General features: G+C 45.4%; 1 protein-coding gene across 2 annotated transcripts in view; it reads left to right on the top strand.

Moving 5' to 3' along the window:
- LOC142576077 (ankyrin repeat domain-containing protein 13D) overlaps positions 1-13008 on the top strand; it is an 87095-nt gene that overhangs the window by 36835 nt on the left and 37252 nt on the right. For both annotated transcript variants that reach the window (XR_012826776.1, XM_075686012.1), the window contains exons 10-11: positions 10772-10948; positions 12712-12814. Coding sequence is in view for 1 of the 2 variants with exons in the window: in XM_075686012.1 (XP_075542127.1) it covers positions 10772-10948; positions 12712-12814 (280 nt within the window). In the remaining variant the exon portion in view is untranslated. The remainder of the gene's footprint in view (positions 1-10771; positions 10949-12711; positions 12815-13008) is intronic.

Below are 13008 nucleotides of genomic sequence, written 5' to 3'. Positions count from 1 at the left end.
TGGTGTCGCGCATGTTTTCGTCTAGTAGTGATCCGCCGACTTGTATCCAGTACAGTGCAATTCAAATCATTGCCTGCCATCACTAGCCGCCGTACAACATATCATCACTATTTCGGTGTGTTGCGGCCGTTCATTCAGCGCAAAGCCAATGTGTTTTCGACGCCATGGCCCTGCTCTTCACCCGTCTCCACCGAATATGCCGAAGAAGCATGGAAAATATTCGACCATGACGCTGGACAAGAAGGCCACCATCATCAGGCTTATTGAGCAAGGACAGACCCAAGTCAACGTTGCGAAGGATTTTAATATCTCCAAACAGACCTTGTCTGATTACATGAAAAACAAAGAAAAGATCTTGTCTGCAGTTGACCAGCCGCACTACAAAACTACAAAAAATGACCAGAAAGGACAACATCCGAAGCTTGAAGAGGCCCTGCAACAATGGTTGAAAGGAGTCCTAGCAAAGAACCTCCCCGTTTCTGGCAATATGCTCAAGCAGAAAGCCGAGATGCTCGCTTTAAAAATGGGCATTCAGGGCTTCAAGTTCACTGATGGGTGGATCCATGGGTTTAAGAAATTGCACGGAGCCTCTAAGAATTGCACGGAGGGGTGCCGTAGATCAATCTACTGTCACGGATTACCGGATGAGTAAGTTGAAGGCTCTGCTACAAGAGTATGCTGCTGCAGACATATTTAATTGTGACGAGACAGGCCTATTCTTCGAAATTCTGTCGGACCGTCCACTTTCCTTTACTAATGAGGCCTGCGCTGGTGGGAACCATAGTAAGGAGACGGTAACTGTCATGGTCGGGGCAAATGTGGTTGGCACCGAGAAGCTGCCCCTTCTAGTGATAGGGAAGGCGAAAAACCCACGTTGTTTTAAGGGTGCGAAGAACCTGCCTGTGTGGTACAGCAGCAATACAAAGGCATGGATTACACGTAGCTTGTTCGAAGATTACCTCCGCCGTCTGGACTGGATGTTTGAGCACCAGAAGACGCACGTGGTAATAGTCGTAGACAACTATGGGGTGCAAGTGGCAGTAAACAACCTGCAAGCTATTCATCTTGAATTCTTGCCGCCGAATACGAGTGTGCTCCAGCTGATGGACCAAGGGGCCATTAAAAAATTGGAGGACGCTTAAGCTTCGCCTTCAAGAGTTGAACGCGACAGCGTTCCCGTCGACCCGCCAAGGGGTGTAAGACAATGGGCTACGGCGCAGCGACTACGCGCCCCGCATCGGACGCGGTGAGCGTCGAGCAACGCAGCGTTCGGCGCAACAACGAAATGTGCGCCTGAGCAAGCGACGCACGCCTGAGCCTTAGAAACAGCTCGTTTCTAAGGCAACACCGCGTTCACTAGAGGCACTTTTGTACCGCTTTGAAGCATCGAACTGGTGGCTCAGTGGTAACGTCTCCGTCTCACACTCCGGAGACCCTGGTTCGATTCCCACCCAGCCCATCTTGGAAGTTGCTTTTTATTTATGAAGTGCCTGCCGTGATTTATCGCTCACGGCCAACGCCGCGGACACCGACGACACCGGCTTTTCTGCGACACGAGCTCCTTAACGCTATCGCGTTAAAACCTCAAGGTGCACTACCAGGCCCGTTTCCTTGGCTGCATACTCATGTGCTTTGACAATGGGAAGCCATACTCCATTAACCTGTTTCCAGCATTCAGCATGCTAGCAGATGCCTGGAAGGCTGTTCAGCCTTCAACGAACAGCCTTTGACGATTGCAAATTGTTTTAGGCATGCTGGATTTTTCAACTCTGAAGAGCCCGTCGCTGAAGAGGCGAACGGCACTGCTGAAGACATCGACACCGGCGAGCAGCTGATTCCCGACTTGCGCAGCAGTGGGATGGACTTTCCCGCTACTATTACTTTTCAAGAGTTTTCCACAATCGACAACAACATAGAGTTGTGAGTGGAGCTTACGGACGGTGAGATCATGCCCCAGGTGACCACACCGCCTCAAAGCGACTAGGACTCCAACGACGACACCTTTGACTGCCCGCAACAATTCATGCAAGACGTTGTCAGCGCTCTAATAGTGTTGTCTAGTGTGTACGATGAGAACATGGCGCTTGCACACATGCAAGCAGACGTTGTTACAAAAAGCAGGAACTTAAAACCAGGGACCATCCGCAACTTTTTCAGTCCAGTTTAACTGGAATAAAGTTAGGTTCTGCGACTCACGGCTTTTTTTGACGGTTCCTTTATTCAGACTATTTTTCGGTCCCCTCCAGGTCTGGAAAATCGGTCAGCTACTGTATTGTATTCAATGTGAATAGTGTTGTACTTTTTTGAATGCACGCAAGCACCAGTGATTACCCTGGAATGTATTGTGAAATGTGCATAAATATTGAAGGGACCTGTTCCAGGAGATCAGATATGATCACTGTACTCTTTATTATTGTGATTTTAGTGTTGCTTGTTTTTCTGGGCATGAGCTTGCCCAATAAAGAGTTAGATTCTTCACTCACATATGTGACAGTGTATTCATTTCTGCACTGTCACTGCCACATAACCATAATTTTACAATATGAAAGAGGGCCTTTTTGCTGTCCGCACATGCACCAAGCAACTTTTGCAAGTTTTCTCTACAGCACCAGCTCAGTGCCATACGAATAAATTGTGAAAGTCCTTAGGTGTATGTGTGCCAGTTGTGTTAGAAAGCATGCTGTATGCTTTTGTGACCTTTGCATCTTTTGTTTGTTTGAATATGTGCCAAAGTACCAGATGTGGTTGCATCGACCAAGCGTCCTTCTTTGCTGGCACTCAATTGTCAAAAGAAAGTCCACGTCTGAACTTGTAAATCCTTTCGCAGTGACAGCTGGGGTGTAATCGACACTGACATGTAATAGATGATGTGCAAAACCTGCAAGTGCGCTCCTCCATGCACCTTTGATGCAATCAAGATGGCAGACCTCGTGTCAGAATCGTAATTGAAGTAGTATCAGCAATCGAGTCATTGACATCATTGTTGCCATCGTCCGTTCCTTGCACTATCCAAGGTTTCAAAACTAGTTTCTCAGCTTCACCAGCCTATCTAGCAGGAACACGGTTAAGAAAAGTTAGCCCTGTGTGAAAGCCTGCTTAGGGACTTTTGCATCTCGTCTATTGCAGGATATGTCAACTCAAGTAGCCAGTGAGGGCTACCACATTTAAAGAAATGAAATTAATATCCTAAGCTCGTGTGAACACTGGCATTAATAGAGAACACTGGAAGTAAATTTCATTGTGAAGCAGAGACCCCTCGCAAGGTATGGCTATTTTGAGCTAACAATTGTGTCTGATAAGTATTACATCTCGAGTTTTAATTTCAGACCAAATGCCGTTTGCCCTTCTCCTCGCGTGCGCTGCATTCTCAGCTGGAGAGTTGATGTAGTATATCACACAAATGCGCCTACATACATGACAGTGCTGTGACGCTGCTCATAGTTGCACGTGACTTTAAAAATTATTAAAGACAACATCAGTTATTTGTTTGATCTATTGCTTGAATAGACGAATTAAAGTTTAGAGAAATAACAAAACCTACTAACTGAATGCCTGCATGTCTTTGTTTTAATTTGTACCATAGCAAGAGATCAGCTTACTGTCAGTTGCCTACAAATTATTTACAAAGGTAATCGCAAATAGAATCAGGAACACCTTAGACTTCTGTCAAGCAAAGGACCAGGCAGGATATCATAAAGGCTACTCAATAATAGACCGTATTCACACTATCACTCGGGTGATAGAGAAATGTGCGGAATATAACCAACCCTTATATATAGCTTTCATTGATTACGAGAAAGCGTTCGATTCTGTCGAAACCTCAGCAGTCATGGAGGCATTACGGAATCAGGGTGTAGACAAGCCGTATGTAAAAATACCGAAAGATATCTATAGCAGCTCCACAGCCACTGTAGTCCTCCATAAGGAAAGCAACAAAACCCCAAGAAAGGCGTCAAGCAGGGAGATACGATCTCTCCAATGCTATTCACAGCGTGTTTACAGGAGGTATTCAGAGACGTGGATTGGGAAGAATTGGGGATAAAAGTTAATGGAGAATACCTTAGTAACTTGCGATTCGCTGATGATATTATCTTGCTTAGTAACTCAGGGGACCAATTGCAATGCATGCTCACTGACCTGGAGAGGCAAAGCAGAAGAGTGGGTCTAAAAATTAATCTGCAGAAAACTAAAGTAATGTTTAACACTCTTGGAAGAGAACAGCAATTTACAATAGGTAGCGAGGCACTGGAAGTGGTAAGGGAATACATCTACTTTGGGCAGGTAGTGACGGCGGATCCAGATCATGAGACGGAAATAATCAGAAGAATAAGAATGGGCTGGGGTGTGTTTGGCAGGCATTCTCAGATCATGAACAGCAGGTTGCCATTATCTCTCAAGAGAAAAGTGTATAATAGCTGTGTCTTATCAGTACTCACCTACGAGGCAGAAACCTTGAGGATTACGAAAAGCGTTCTACTCAAATTGAGGACGACGCAACGAGCTATGGAAAGAAGAATGGTAGGTGTAACGTTAAGGGATAAGAAAAGAGCAGATTGGGTGAGGGAACAAACGCGAGTTAATGACATCTTAGTTGAAATCAAGAAAAAGAAATGGGGGCATGGGCAGGACATGTAATGAGGAGGGAAGATAACCGATGGTCATTATAAGGGTTACGGACTGGATTCCAAGGGAATAGAAGCGTAGCAGGGGGCGGCAGAAAGTTAGGTGGGCGGATGAGATTAAGAAGTTTGCAGGGACGACATGGCCACAATTAGTACATGACCGGGGTTGTTGGAGAAGTATGGGAGAGGCCTTTGCCCTGCAGTGGGCGTAACCAGGCCGATGATGATGATGATAGCAAGAGAGATGTACAGTGCAGTCCACTTATTACTATATCAAGAAGAACGAAAAATCTGATCATTTATAATCGATGATTGCTATATCTGGACTGCTGTAGAAAAAGAAATAAAGCTGCCGAACATATCTTTATAGCTCCGACAGCAAATTTGACACTTACGATAAAAAATTTCCTTTGTAGAAAGTAGGCTGTGAAAAGTAAAATGTTAATTTATACCTCTAAGCAGCGTGTGAAGCGTTAGGCGGGCTGAAATAGAAATCTGCACTTGCTTTCGCGGAAGTTTCAGGTTCACAACCGCGGTGTGCATCGCGTCCAGCGACTGCACGAACACTTGTGGCCAGGCATGCGCGTCTGCCCGGTGTAGAACCCCCCCTTTTTTCTACCCTCCCGCGAAGCCTTGCGCACTACAGAAGGTGGAAGATTGAGCCACGATCACTGGCTCATCCTCTCACACTTTCACTTGCCCATATAGCATACAATGCGCGGCGCCAAAAAGGCAAGGCCTGTGACATATGCATCACGTGATCCTCCTACTTGGGTGTGGGAGAACACTGGGAAGGAATTTCGCTTGCGCAGGCTAGCAGGGGACAGGTCGAAAGAATGTTGTGTTGGCGGTGACGCTCGCCTCCTGAAATCATTGGTTCACGGCACTGAAATATTTTTGCCTCGTCTAATAAGCCCAGCATGCATGGAGCGCACTTTCATGGCGAACTTCACCCGGCATAAATAGCCGCGGCAGGATGCCACCGATGGTTCGCTGGCATCGCTTACATTCAGTGAAAAACAGGTGAACGTTGCCCTGCGATTGCCGTGTATCTGTCAGTGCTTCCAGACTATAGGAATGTGTTTTTGGATAACAAAAGAAAAAAAGTAAATGATGCTTTTATTGTATTATTTGTTAATGACTAAACAACTTGGCAAAAAGTTTCATAGAGGCGCTTACAAATGATTTCCACAATCCTTATTGAGCTGTGTAAGCATTTTAGCGGGCTGGCTTTGCGCCGCCTGGCTACATTGAGCACTGGCACCACGGAGCACAGGCTTTGCAGAAGGCTTTGTGGTTCTCCTACAGCAACATTAGTTTACTTCGTGAAAAAACACATTGTAGTTTTTCGTGTTTACTTCAGTTTCAGTTACTGTTTTAAAGCCCCCTCCAACAGCAAGCGTTTAGCAGTGCAGCCAGAGAGGATAGAATTATCTATATTTTGCATGAAATGGGCCTGTCAGCAGCTCTCGTCGATGCCCCAGGCATACCGTGCGCCGCCTGGGCCCTCACAGATGCGAACAGCAAGAAGATCAAGCATGGTCGGCTTCCAACTATAATCTTGAGTCACTCTTTTCTGTCAAGGCACTCTAGCATAAGGGTTGTATGGTTGTAGTAGAGCAGGGGTGGTTTCTGACTGAAGAAGCACAAAACCAAACTTTACGAGCACACGTGCCGACAGCGAAAAATAAAGACAGCTTCGAGCGCTGCGAACGAGAAACCGTTTCGTCCCCTATACCCGTACCCATATGGGTGCCACCACACACAAAAAAGGAAATGACAAGAAAAGCAGTGCAATTCGCGCACTATTTTGCACCATGGAATCTTCGATCAGGTTGGTAAAAAAATTGCATGGCACTTATATTTATTATTTGTTGTGTGAGCACCTCACTTAAGTTTGTCAGGGTGTCTACCAACTGGAAAAACCGAGAATTCTCAGGGATCTTGAATAGTCTGGAAAAACTCAGAGAAAACTCAGGGAATTTGTGCTTCAATGAGGGAAGCTTTTTTAGCTGTCATATTATTGAAAGAGAACGAAAGTCGCCCTGCTGCTGGCTTGAGTAAAAGAGAGGAATCGTAACGAATTGTCTCCGACGCCGTGTCGTCGGCTGGAGGAGTTGCCTGTGTACAGTCAACGACCGACTTTCCGGACACGGGATTTTTGTGAAATACCCGATAAAGCAGACGATTTCGCAGCGCCACCACGTGCCCCATAGAGTCAATGTATAAGACCGTCTGTAATTTCAGATGCAAGAACTCTTCGCTGTCTGATTTCCCGCACTTTTTGCCACTATGGCAGGTCCGCAGCAGCATTAATCAAAGCCAGCATAGGTGTTTTGATTATCTCGCCGCCTCGAATCAGCGCTCTCACACGCCGATCCGCTGGCAGCCGTAGCCACCACTGCGGAAACCCGAGGCCTAGCTGCTTCGACGTTCATTATTAAGGTTCTTGCCGTTTGGTGCCGTGTTTTTCATTGAAAGAATTCGCCGCTGTCAGTAATGGCACCGACTCCGCCTCTGTAATCCTCACGATTGGCTTCGAAGCTTAGAAAGCATGGCGCGTTGCATAATGCCGGTTCCCGAAAGGCAGCTTCGCCTCTGCAGAGCGATGTTACGTGGTGAAGCGTACGTGAAGTATTGAGGTGAAGCTTAACAAGCATGGTAAGAGGCAGTTGTCATGGGACACGGTACATATTCCATAATTATACATGCATGCAAACGCCATCTCCTTTCACAGTACAAGCACCGAAATGTCTAATAAGTGTACTGGCAGGCCTTAGGAGCTTTTTCGGACGTGCCTGTGAGGTTTTGAGCCCTTAAGGGCAGTAAAAGACATGCATTCATTTTTTCGGACTGCCCGATTTGATTTTTCGGACGTTTTCTTGGCCCCTAAGGAGTTCGAAAAATTGCACGTTGACTGTACAACTGACCCAGAGGATGCTTCAAATGGTCCATGGAGCGAACGCGCGGCGGAACGAGGACAGGAACAGAAATGACCATCACATTGAAGAATGATCGGGAAAAAACTGTGCCACCTCTTCTCTGAAGGAGCTTATGCTCAAAAAGCAGCGTTCACTGACGCAAAGATGCAAGTGACTCTCATTCAAACCAAAATAAACTCTTGAAAGCAGTAAAACTCAAAACGGAAGCATTGTGCGCGTTATTAAGAGTATGCGGGGACAGTTGAGGTTGACTTTCCAACTGCTGAGAAAATCTCACTTGTGAAAAAGTTAGGGCTTAATGCCAATGATCTTGCTATCACTTGATAGAAATAGCTCATTTTTGAAAATATTTGCTTCTGTATTCCTTTTTTTTTTTGTATTTGAAAATGTTCGACTCGATTTACAATGGGCTTTATCATTTTTCTTTTTCGAGGGTATTTCATTTGCTCTGCATTTTACTATCCCCCTACCTTCAGTTTTCTATTTTGAATAAAATAAGCACTACTCTTTACTATTAAAACTGGATTAAGCTTATTTTTTTTAATGCTTACTTTAGAGTGTCAGCATCGGCGATGTGGTGTCAGCCTCTCTTGACATAAAATAAAGTTCTGTGTTGCTCAGGGAAAACCTGGAAAACTCTGGGAATTTGAAAATGTCAACTTAGTAGACACCCTGGTTTGTAGATGAAAAATAAGTTTACACAAATTTGTATTATTATTTTCATGCTCTCAAACATTCAATATTTGGCTGTAATGTTCAACAGCTGTAATGATCAACCTTTTCGCGTGCAGAGAGCCCCAATGTGGGCGGCCAAACTAGCCCAAACGCCAGCATTCCGTCGCTACAGCATGGCCGTGCGACGGATGCTCTGATGGAAAAGGAAAAATACGCAAAAACCAACCAGCTGCCAGAAGTCTGAGGGAGATCGGTCGCCACAACGCCTGGTGAGCGGGCGAGGCGCTCCTGCCACTATTGTTAGGGATTTTCGCTGGGCGGAGTTTTTCTGATTGAATAATTTTTTGACACCGAGGGGAAAGCAGTCGCCACTGAGAAAATTTTGTCACTCAGACGCCAGTTTTCCTCTTCAGGTATCTCGGGTTTTAATCAACCAATTTGAAAAATTCTTGGGTAGAACACTCCCCAGAGGGTACATTACTTCTAGCGTGCAGTAAAAGCTTGTTAATTCGAATTCTGCAGGGATGCTACAAAAATTTGGATTGTACAAAATTGGAACTAATGAAAGTCGAAGAAAAGAAATTCGGTGCACACACGCTACGTCATGTTGATGTGAACAACATCTATAGTTTGAAGCAGTGGCACAGCCAACATAACGTAACATAGTCCGACATGCCGACATTGTGATGGCTCTTGCTCCATCCATGTGTTCGTCACGCCAATGTGTTGACCCACAATGCATGGCACGGAGAAAAAAAAATGTTGCAGTGTTCCCAAAAGGTGAAGCATCGATTGTGATAGCAAATTAATAGATAGCTATGCGAAATAAGGATAGTAATTATATCGACCATATAAGCTTGTAAACATTCGCTTACTAAATAAATTAACTAGTGTGGTGTGACGCGTGCACAGGTAAACATGAGCACATCTTGATGACCACGGAAACTCACAGAAAAATCCTGGAGTGAGGAATCACGGCAGCAGCAGCGAGCGAATTGGCCTTCGTACGTCTCTCGCTTCAACGCAAATGAAACGTAGGAAGCACAGTGCATGCGAAGCTACTAACACTACGCGAACTCTGCAAACATAGCAGATCATTTTGAAGATGAGACCCACGTGGGCACGCACTTTGGCCCCCTTGGCCATGTCACAGATTTCTTTCAAGATATGGTGCCCGCACGGTCATGCCGTAAGCTGCAGATAGAGGAGGTGCTGGCTGCAGCCGCCGGAGAACTCCTTCCTCCCTCCTTCCCTCGCTTCACCCCCGTGCTTCGCGATTGACCAGAGAGGGTGCGCTTCCAACCCACCTTCCTTGCTCGCTCGTACAAATGAGATTGAGCCGTGCTCGCTGGCTCACCCTCGCAAGCTTTCACTGGCACATACAGCGTATGGTGCGTGACGATGATTTTATCGCCCTTGGACTTTATACGGAACCTCACGGCAACGCCGATGGCAGAGTCCATATATTTGCTATCGCAATAGAAGGTGTCCACGCTGCTTTGCAGGAGGTCGTAGTCAGCCGTTCAAAGTGTTCGAAGTGGCGCTTGTCTTGGGGATTCTTCTGTGCATTCTCCGAAGAGAGCAGCTGACGGGGCACACAATGCAAGCGGCCTAGTGTGACTGGCCACAAGCCATGCGCACCGAAAATGTTGAACTACAAACATGCCTTTGCCCTACCGACATTCACCACAAGAACAAAAGCTGCACTCTAAGAATGCACTTGCGAAACTCACTACAACCTGCTGCGACGTTGGTCTCCGTTGTACTTTCATAGCTGCACCGGTTGCACGCTGCTGAGCTCCATTGTACATATAGGCGACATCCAAACATGTATCCCAGTGATGCTTTCCTTTTGTTAATAGCCACGAATCTCAAAGGCTATGCTTTTTGGTAACGCGAGCGCCAATAAATGTCACGGCCACCATGTTTAAGACATTACTTGGTGCCGCTTCTCAGCAGAACATCTCATAAAGAAAGAGCATAGCCTTCAAGATGTAACATGAAAAAAAGAAAGAGAAGGAAAAAAGATCACAACGCCACGTCCACGTTTTTTATTTTGAAGGTCTTAAGAGAGAGAGAACCTTGGAGGAGAGTGAGAACCAACCTGCAACAGAGGCGTTGGCTATGCCCGGCCAGGCACAAATGCGACTCTGTCCAGTTCGGCCTAAACAAAGGGCTGCAGTTGGAAAGAGCAAACCTGTGCAACCTACACAGCGACACCAGCGTCACCAACATGCTCCTGCACACTAGCACTTTCCTCATCCACGATGGCGAGGAGTTCGAATTATCTGTGGTGGTGTGGATTTCAGTGTGAATTATCGCACAGTGTGTTACATATTGCTTTCAATACGTTGTTGGACGGATCGCAGCAGCCACTTTGAATTATCCGAAATTTCAAATTAACGAGTTGAGAATTAACGAGTTCTTACTGTACAACCAAAATTTGCTATGTGGCCTGGTGAGTGGCCCTTTAATAGTATCCTGTATTTTAAATACTCTGACATATTAGCTTGTTCCTCTTGTCTCTTACAGGATTTGACAGAGTGGCGAAGCAACCCATGCCACATTCGTCCAGAAGAATATTTCAATGCCAAAGTGGATCTGGAAGGCCGAGATATTGGGCGACCCCGAGAGGCAACTGTACGCACCCAGAAGTTCCGTGCCAATCTCTGGCTCTGTGAGGACTATCCGCTGTCTTTACCCCAGCAGGTCAGTTGGTTCCCTGTTTCTTTTGTAATAATTTGTGTCGTGTCGCTACCTCTGTTCGGGCAGTAGCTGTGCATTTGTCTTGCTATTCTCTGTTTTGTCAATGGTTGTAGCAATGTGGGATTTTTCGTTTTTTAAGCCCTCTGAGTACAAAAGACAAGTCAAATTTGTCTGCCATTTATTTGGCAAAAGCTTACATGCAAAAGTCTTGCCTTTTCACTAATTCTATCGCATGCAATGAATAGTAGTAATGAGGCTCTCCTGTACATTGCATTTCAGCATGTTGAGCAACTGTTATGTTTCATGTCATTGGGGATATCATTGTGCCAGAAAGCTGACACGCTTTCACTGTGACACTGTTGACACTGTATATTGGGCCTCTATCATATAAATGCTGTTGTTGTCTTTGTCTTTGTCTTGCTCCACACATTGTGTTTATTATGTTTTTTTTTTATTGTTGCTATATACCATATTTACTCGACTCTAGCATGTACTTTTTCTACGACAAAACGGGTCCAGAAATTTTATGCGTGTTAGGATCAAGTACAACTTAATGTAAAGGTCAACCCAAGGTGGAGTACAAGGTCACACACAACCCAAAGTCAAGTTAAAGGGACACTAAAGGCAAATATTAAGTCAAGGTAAAGTGACAGCTTAGTGCTTGAGAATCTCTAACGCGTCTATATTATTGCGAACAGAGTCTTAATAATCGAGAAATCGAGGCAAATGCAGGACATGGTTAGAGACTCTCCCGGGACATTCAAGCACTTGCCCGATGATGAAAGCACTCCTCAGTTAAATTCTGTCACTAGTACTCAACCACTCAATGCAAAAATTATCCTTGTATCATAAAATGAAATAAAATGCTGCTTGTCCAGTCCTATTTCATTTTTTAGAAAAAGGAACTCATTGAAATTACTCTTGACAACGACTCAAGCGATCTTAAGGTTTCGTTTTCACTTGACCTCACGCCGCCCACGGTTTCGCATTTTCCTTGTTTCATTATCACGCATAGCTGCGCTGGTTTTGCTGGCTTGCGAAACTCAAACAAACTGCAAGTAGCAGAGAATTCAACTTCCGCGTGATGTCGCAGGATGCCTGAACGGTCTACGCCACTTGACCAAAAAGCAGCTGCAAGGGCGAATCCACCACTCTGTCTTGGCTTGGTAGCGCCGTCTGTCGGGCGGGGTTTTACTCATCAACGGCAGCAAAGAGTGGTGATGGCATATGCAACATCACCACTCCGCCGGTTGGCTGGTGGGAGATTTGAATTTTGAAAAAAAGGATTCGGACCCTTCAGATGCAAATTTCTCATAAACTAAGTCTTTTCTTGGTGCGAAACGAGCGTTGCAAGGTATCTGGAATGGTGTTTAAACAATCCACGTCAACTTAGTATTTGCGTTTAGTATCCCTTTAAGCACAGGCTTCAAGTTAAGATTCATTCTTTAATACAGGGGTTAGTTTCACAGTGAATCAGGTTGCACAAACCTGCATCTTGTTAAACTGCATTTCTAGTATGTGTACTTTACTTTATGTCACCTGTTACGCCAACACTATTTTTTTCTCATGATGTCTGTTTTGTTACCTTTTTTATTTTTGTGCTATTGTATACTGGATATGTGTAATTATCTTGCCTCAACTGATTCCTCGTTGAACCCCTTTCTCCAGTGCTAAGGAACAGTGTGGCTCTTTCCTGTGCAAGAGACATTTGCACCCAGGTGCTTTTTGAAAGCCACTTGATGGTTTCTGTGTTTCTGGTTTTCCAGATTCTTCCAATTGTAGATCTCATGTCGATCAACAGCACGCACTTCGCCAGGCTACGGGACTTCATCACCCTCCAACTCCCTGCGGGCTTCCCGGTCAAAATTGGTACGGCTGCTCGCATATGCTCAGTGAGCATCCAAGTTGCAACAGATATTGTGTGCCTGTTCTTATCTGCCATTACATGCTGCTAATGTTTGTCTCAAATGTTTCTCTTTTGACACTGTGGGGTCTCAGATGTGCTGTTGGGACAAAGGAACGACAACACAATACAGTGAAACCTCGTTAAACCATAGTTGGCC

This window comes from Dermacentor variabilis, chromosome 3, assembly GCF_050947875.1.
Source record: "Dermacentor variabilis isolate Ectoservices chromosome 3, ASM5094787v1, whole genome shotgun sequence".
In the NCBI taxonomy this organism is placed as follows: Eukaryota; Metazoa; Arthropoda; class Arachnida; order Ixodida; family Ixodidae; genus Dermacentor; species Dermacentor variabilis.
Note: the sequence above shows the minus strand (reverse complement) of the source record. Positions and strands in the feature narration are given on the sequence as shown.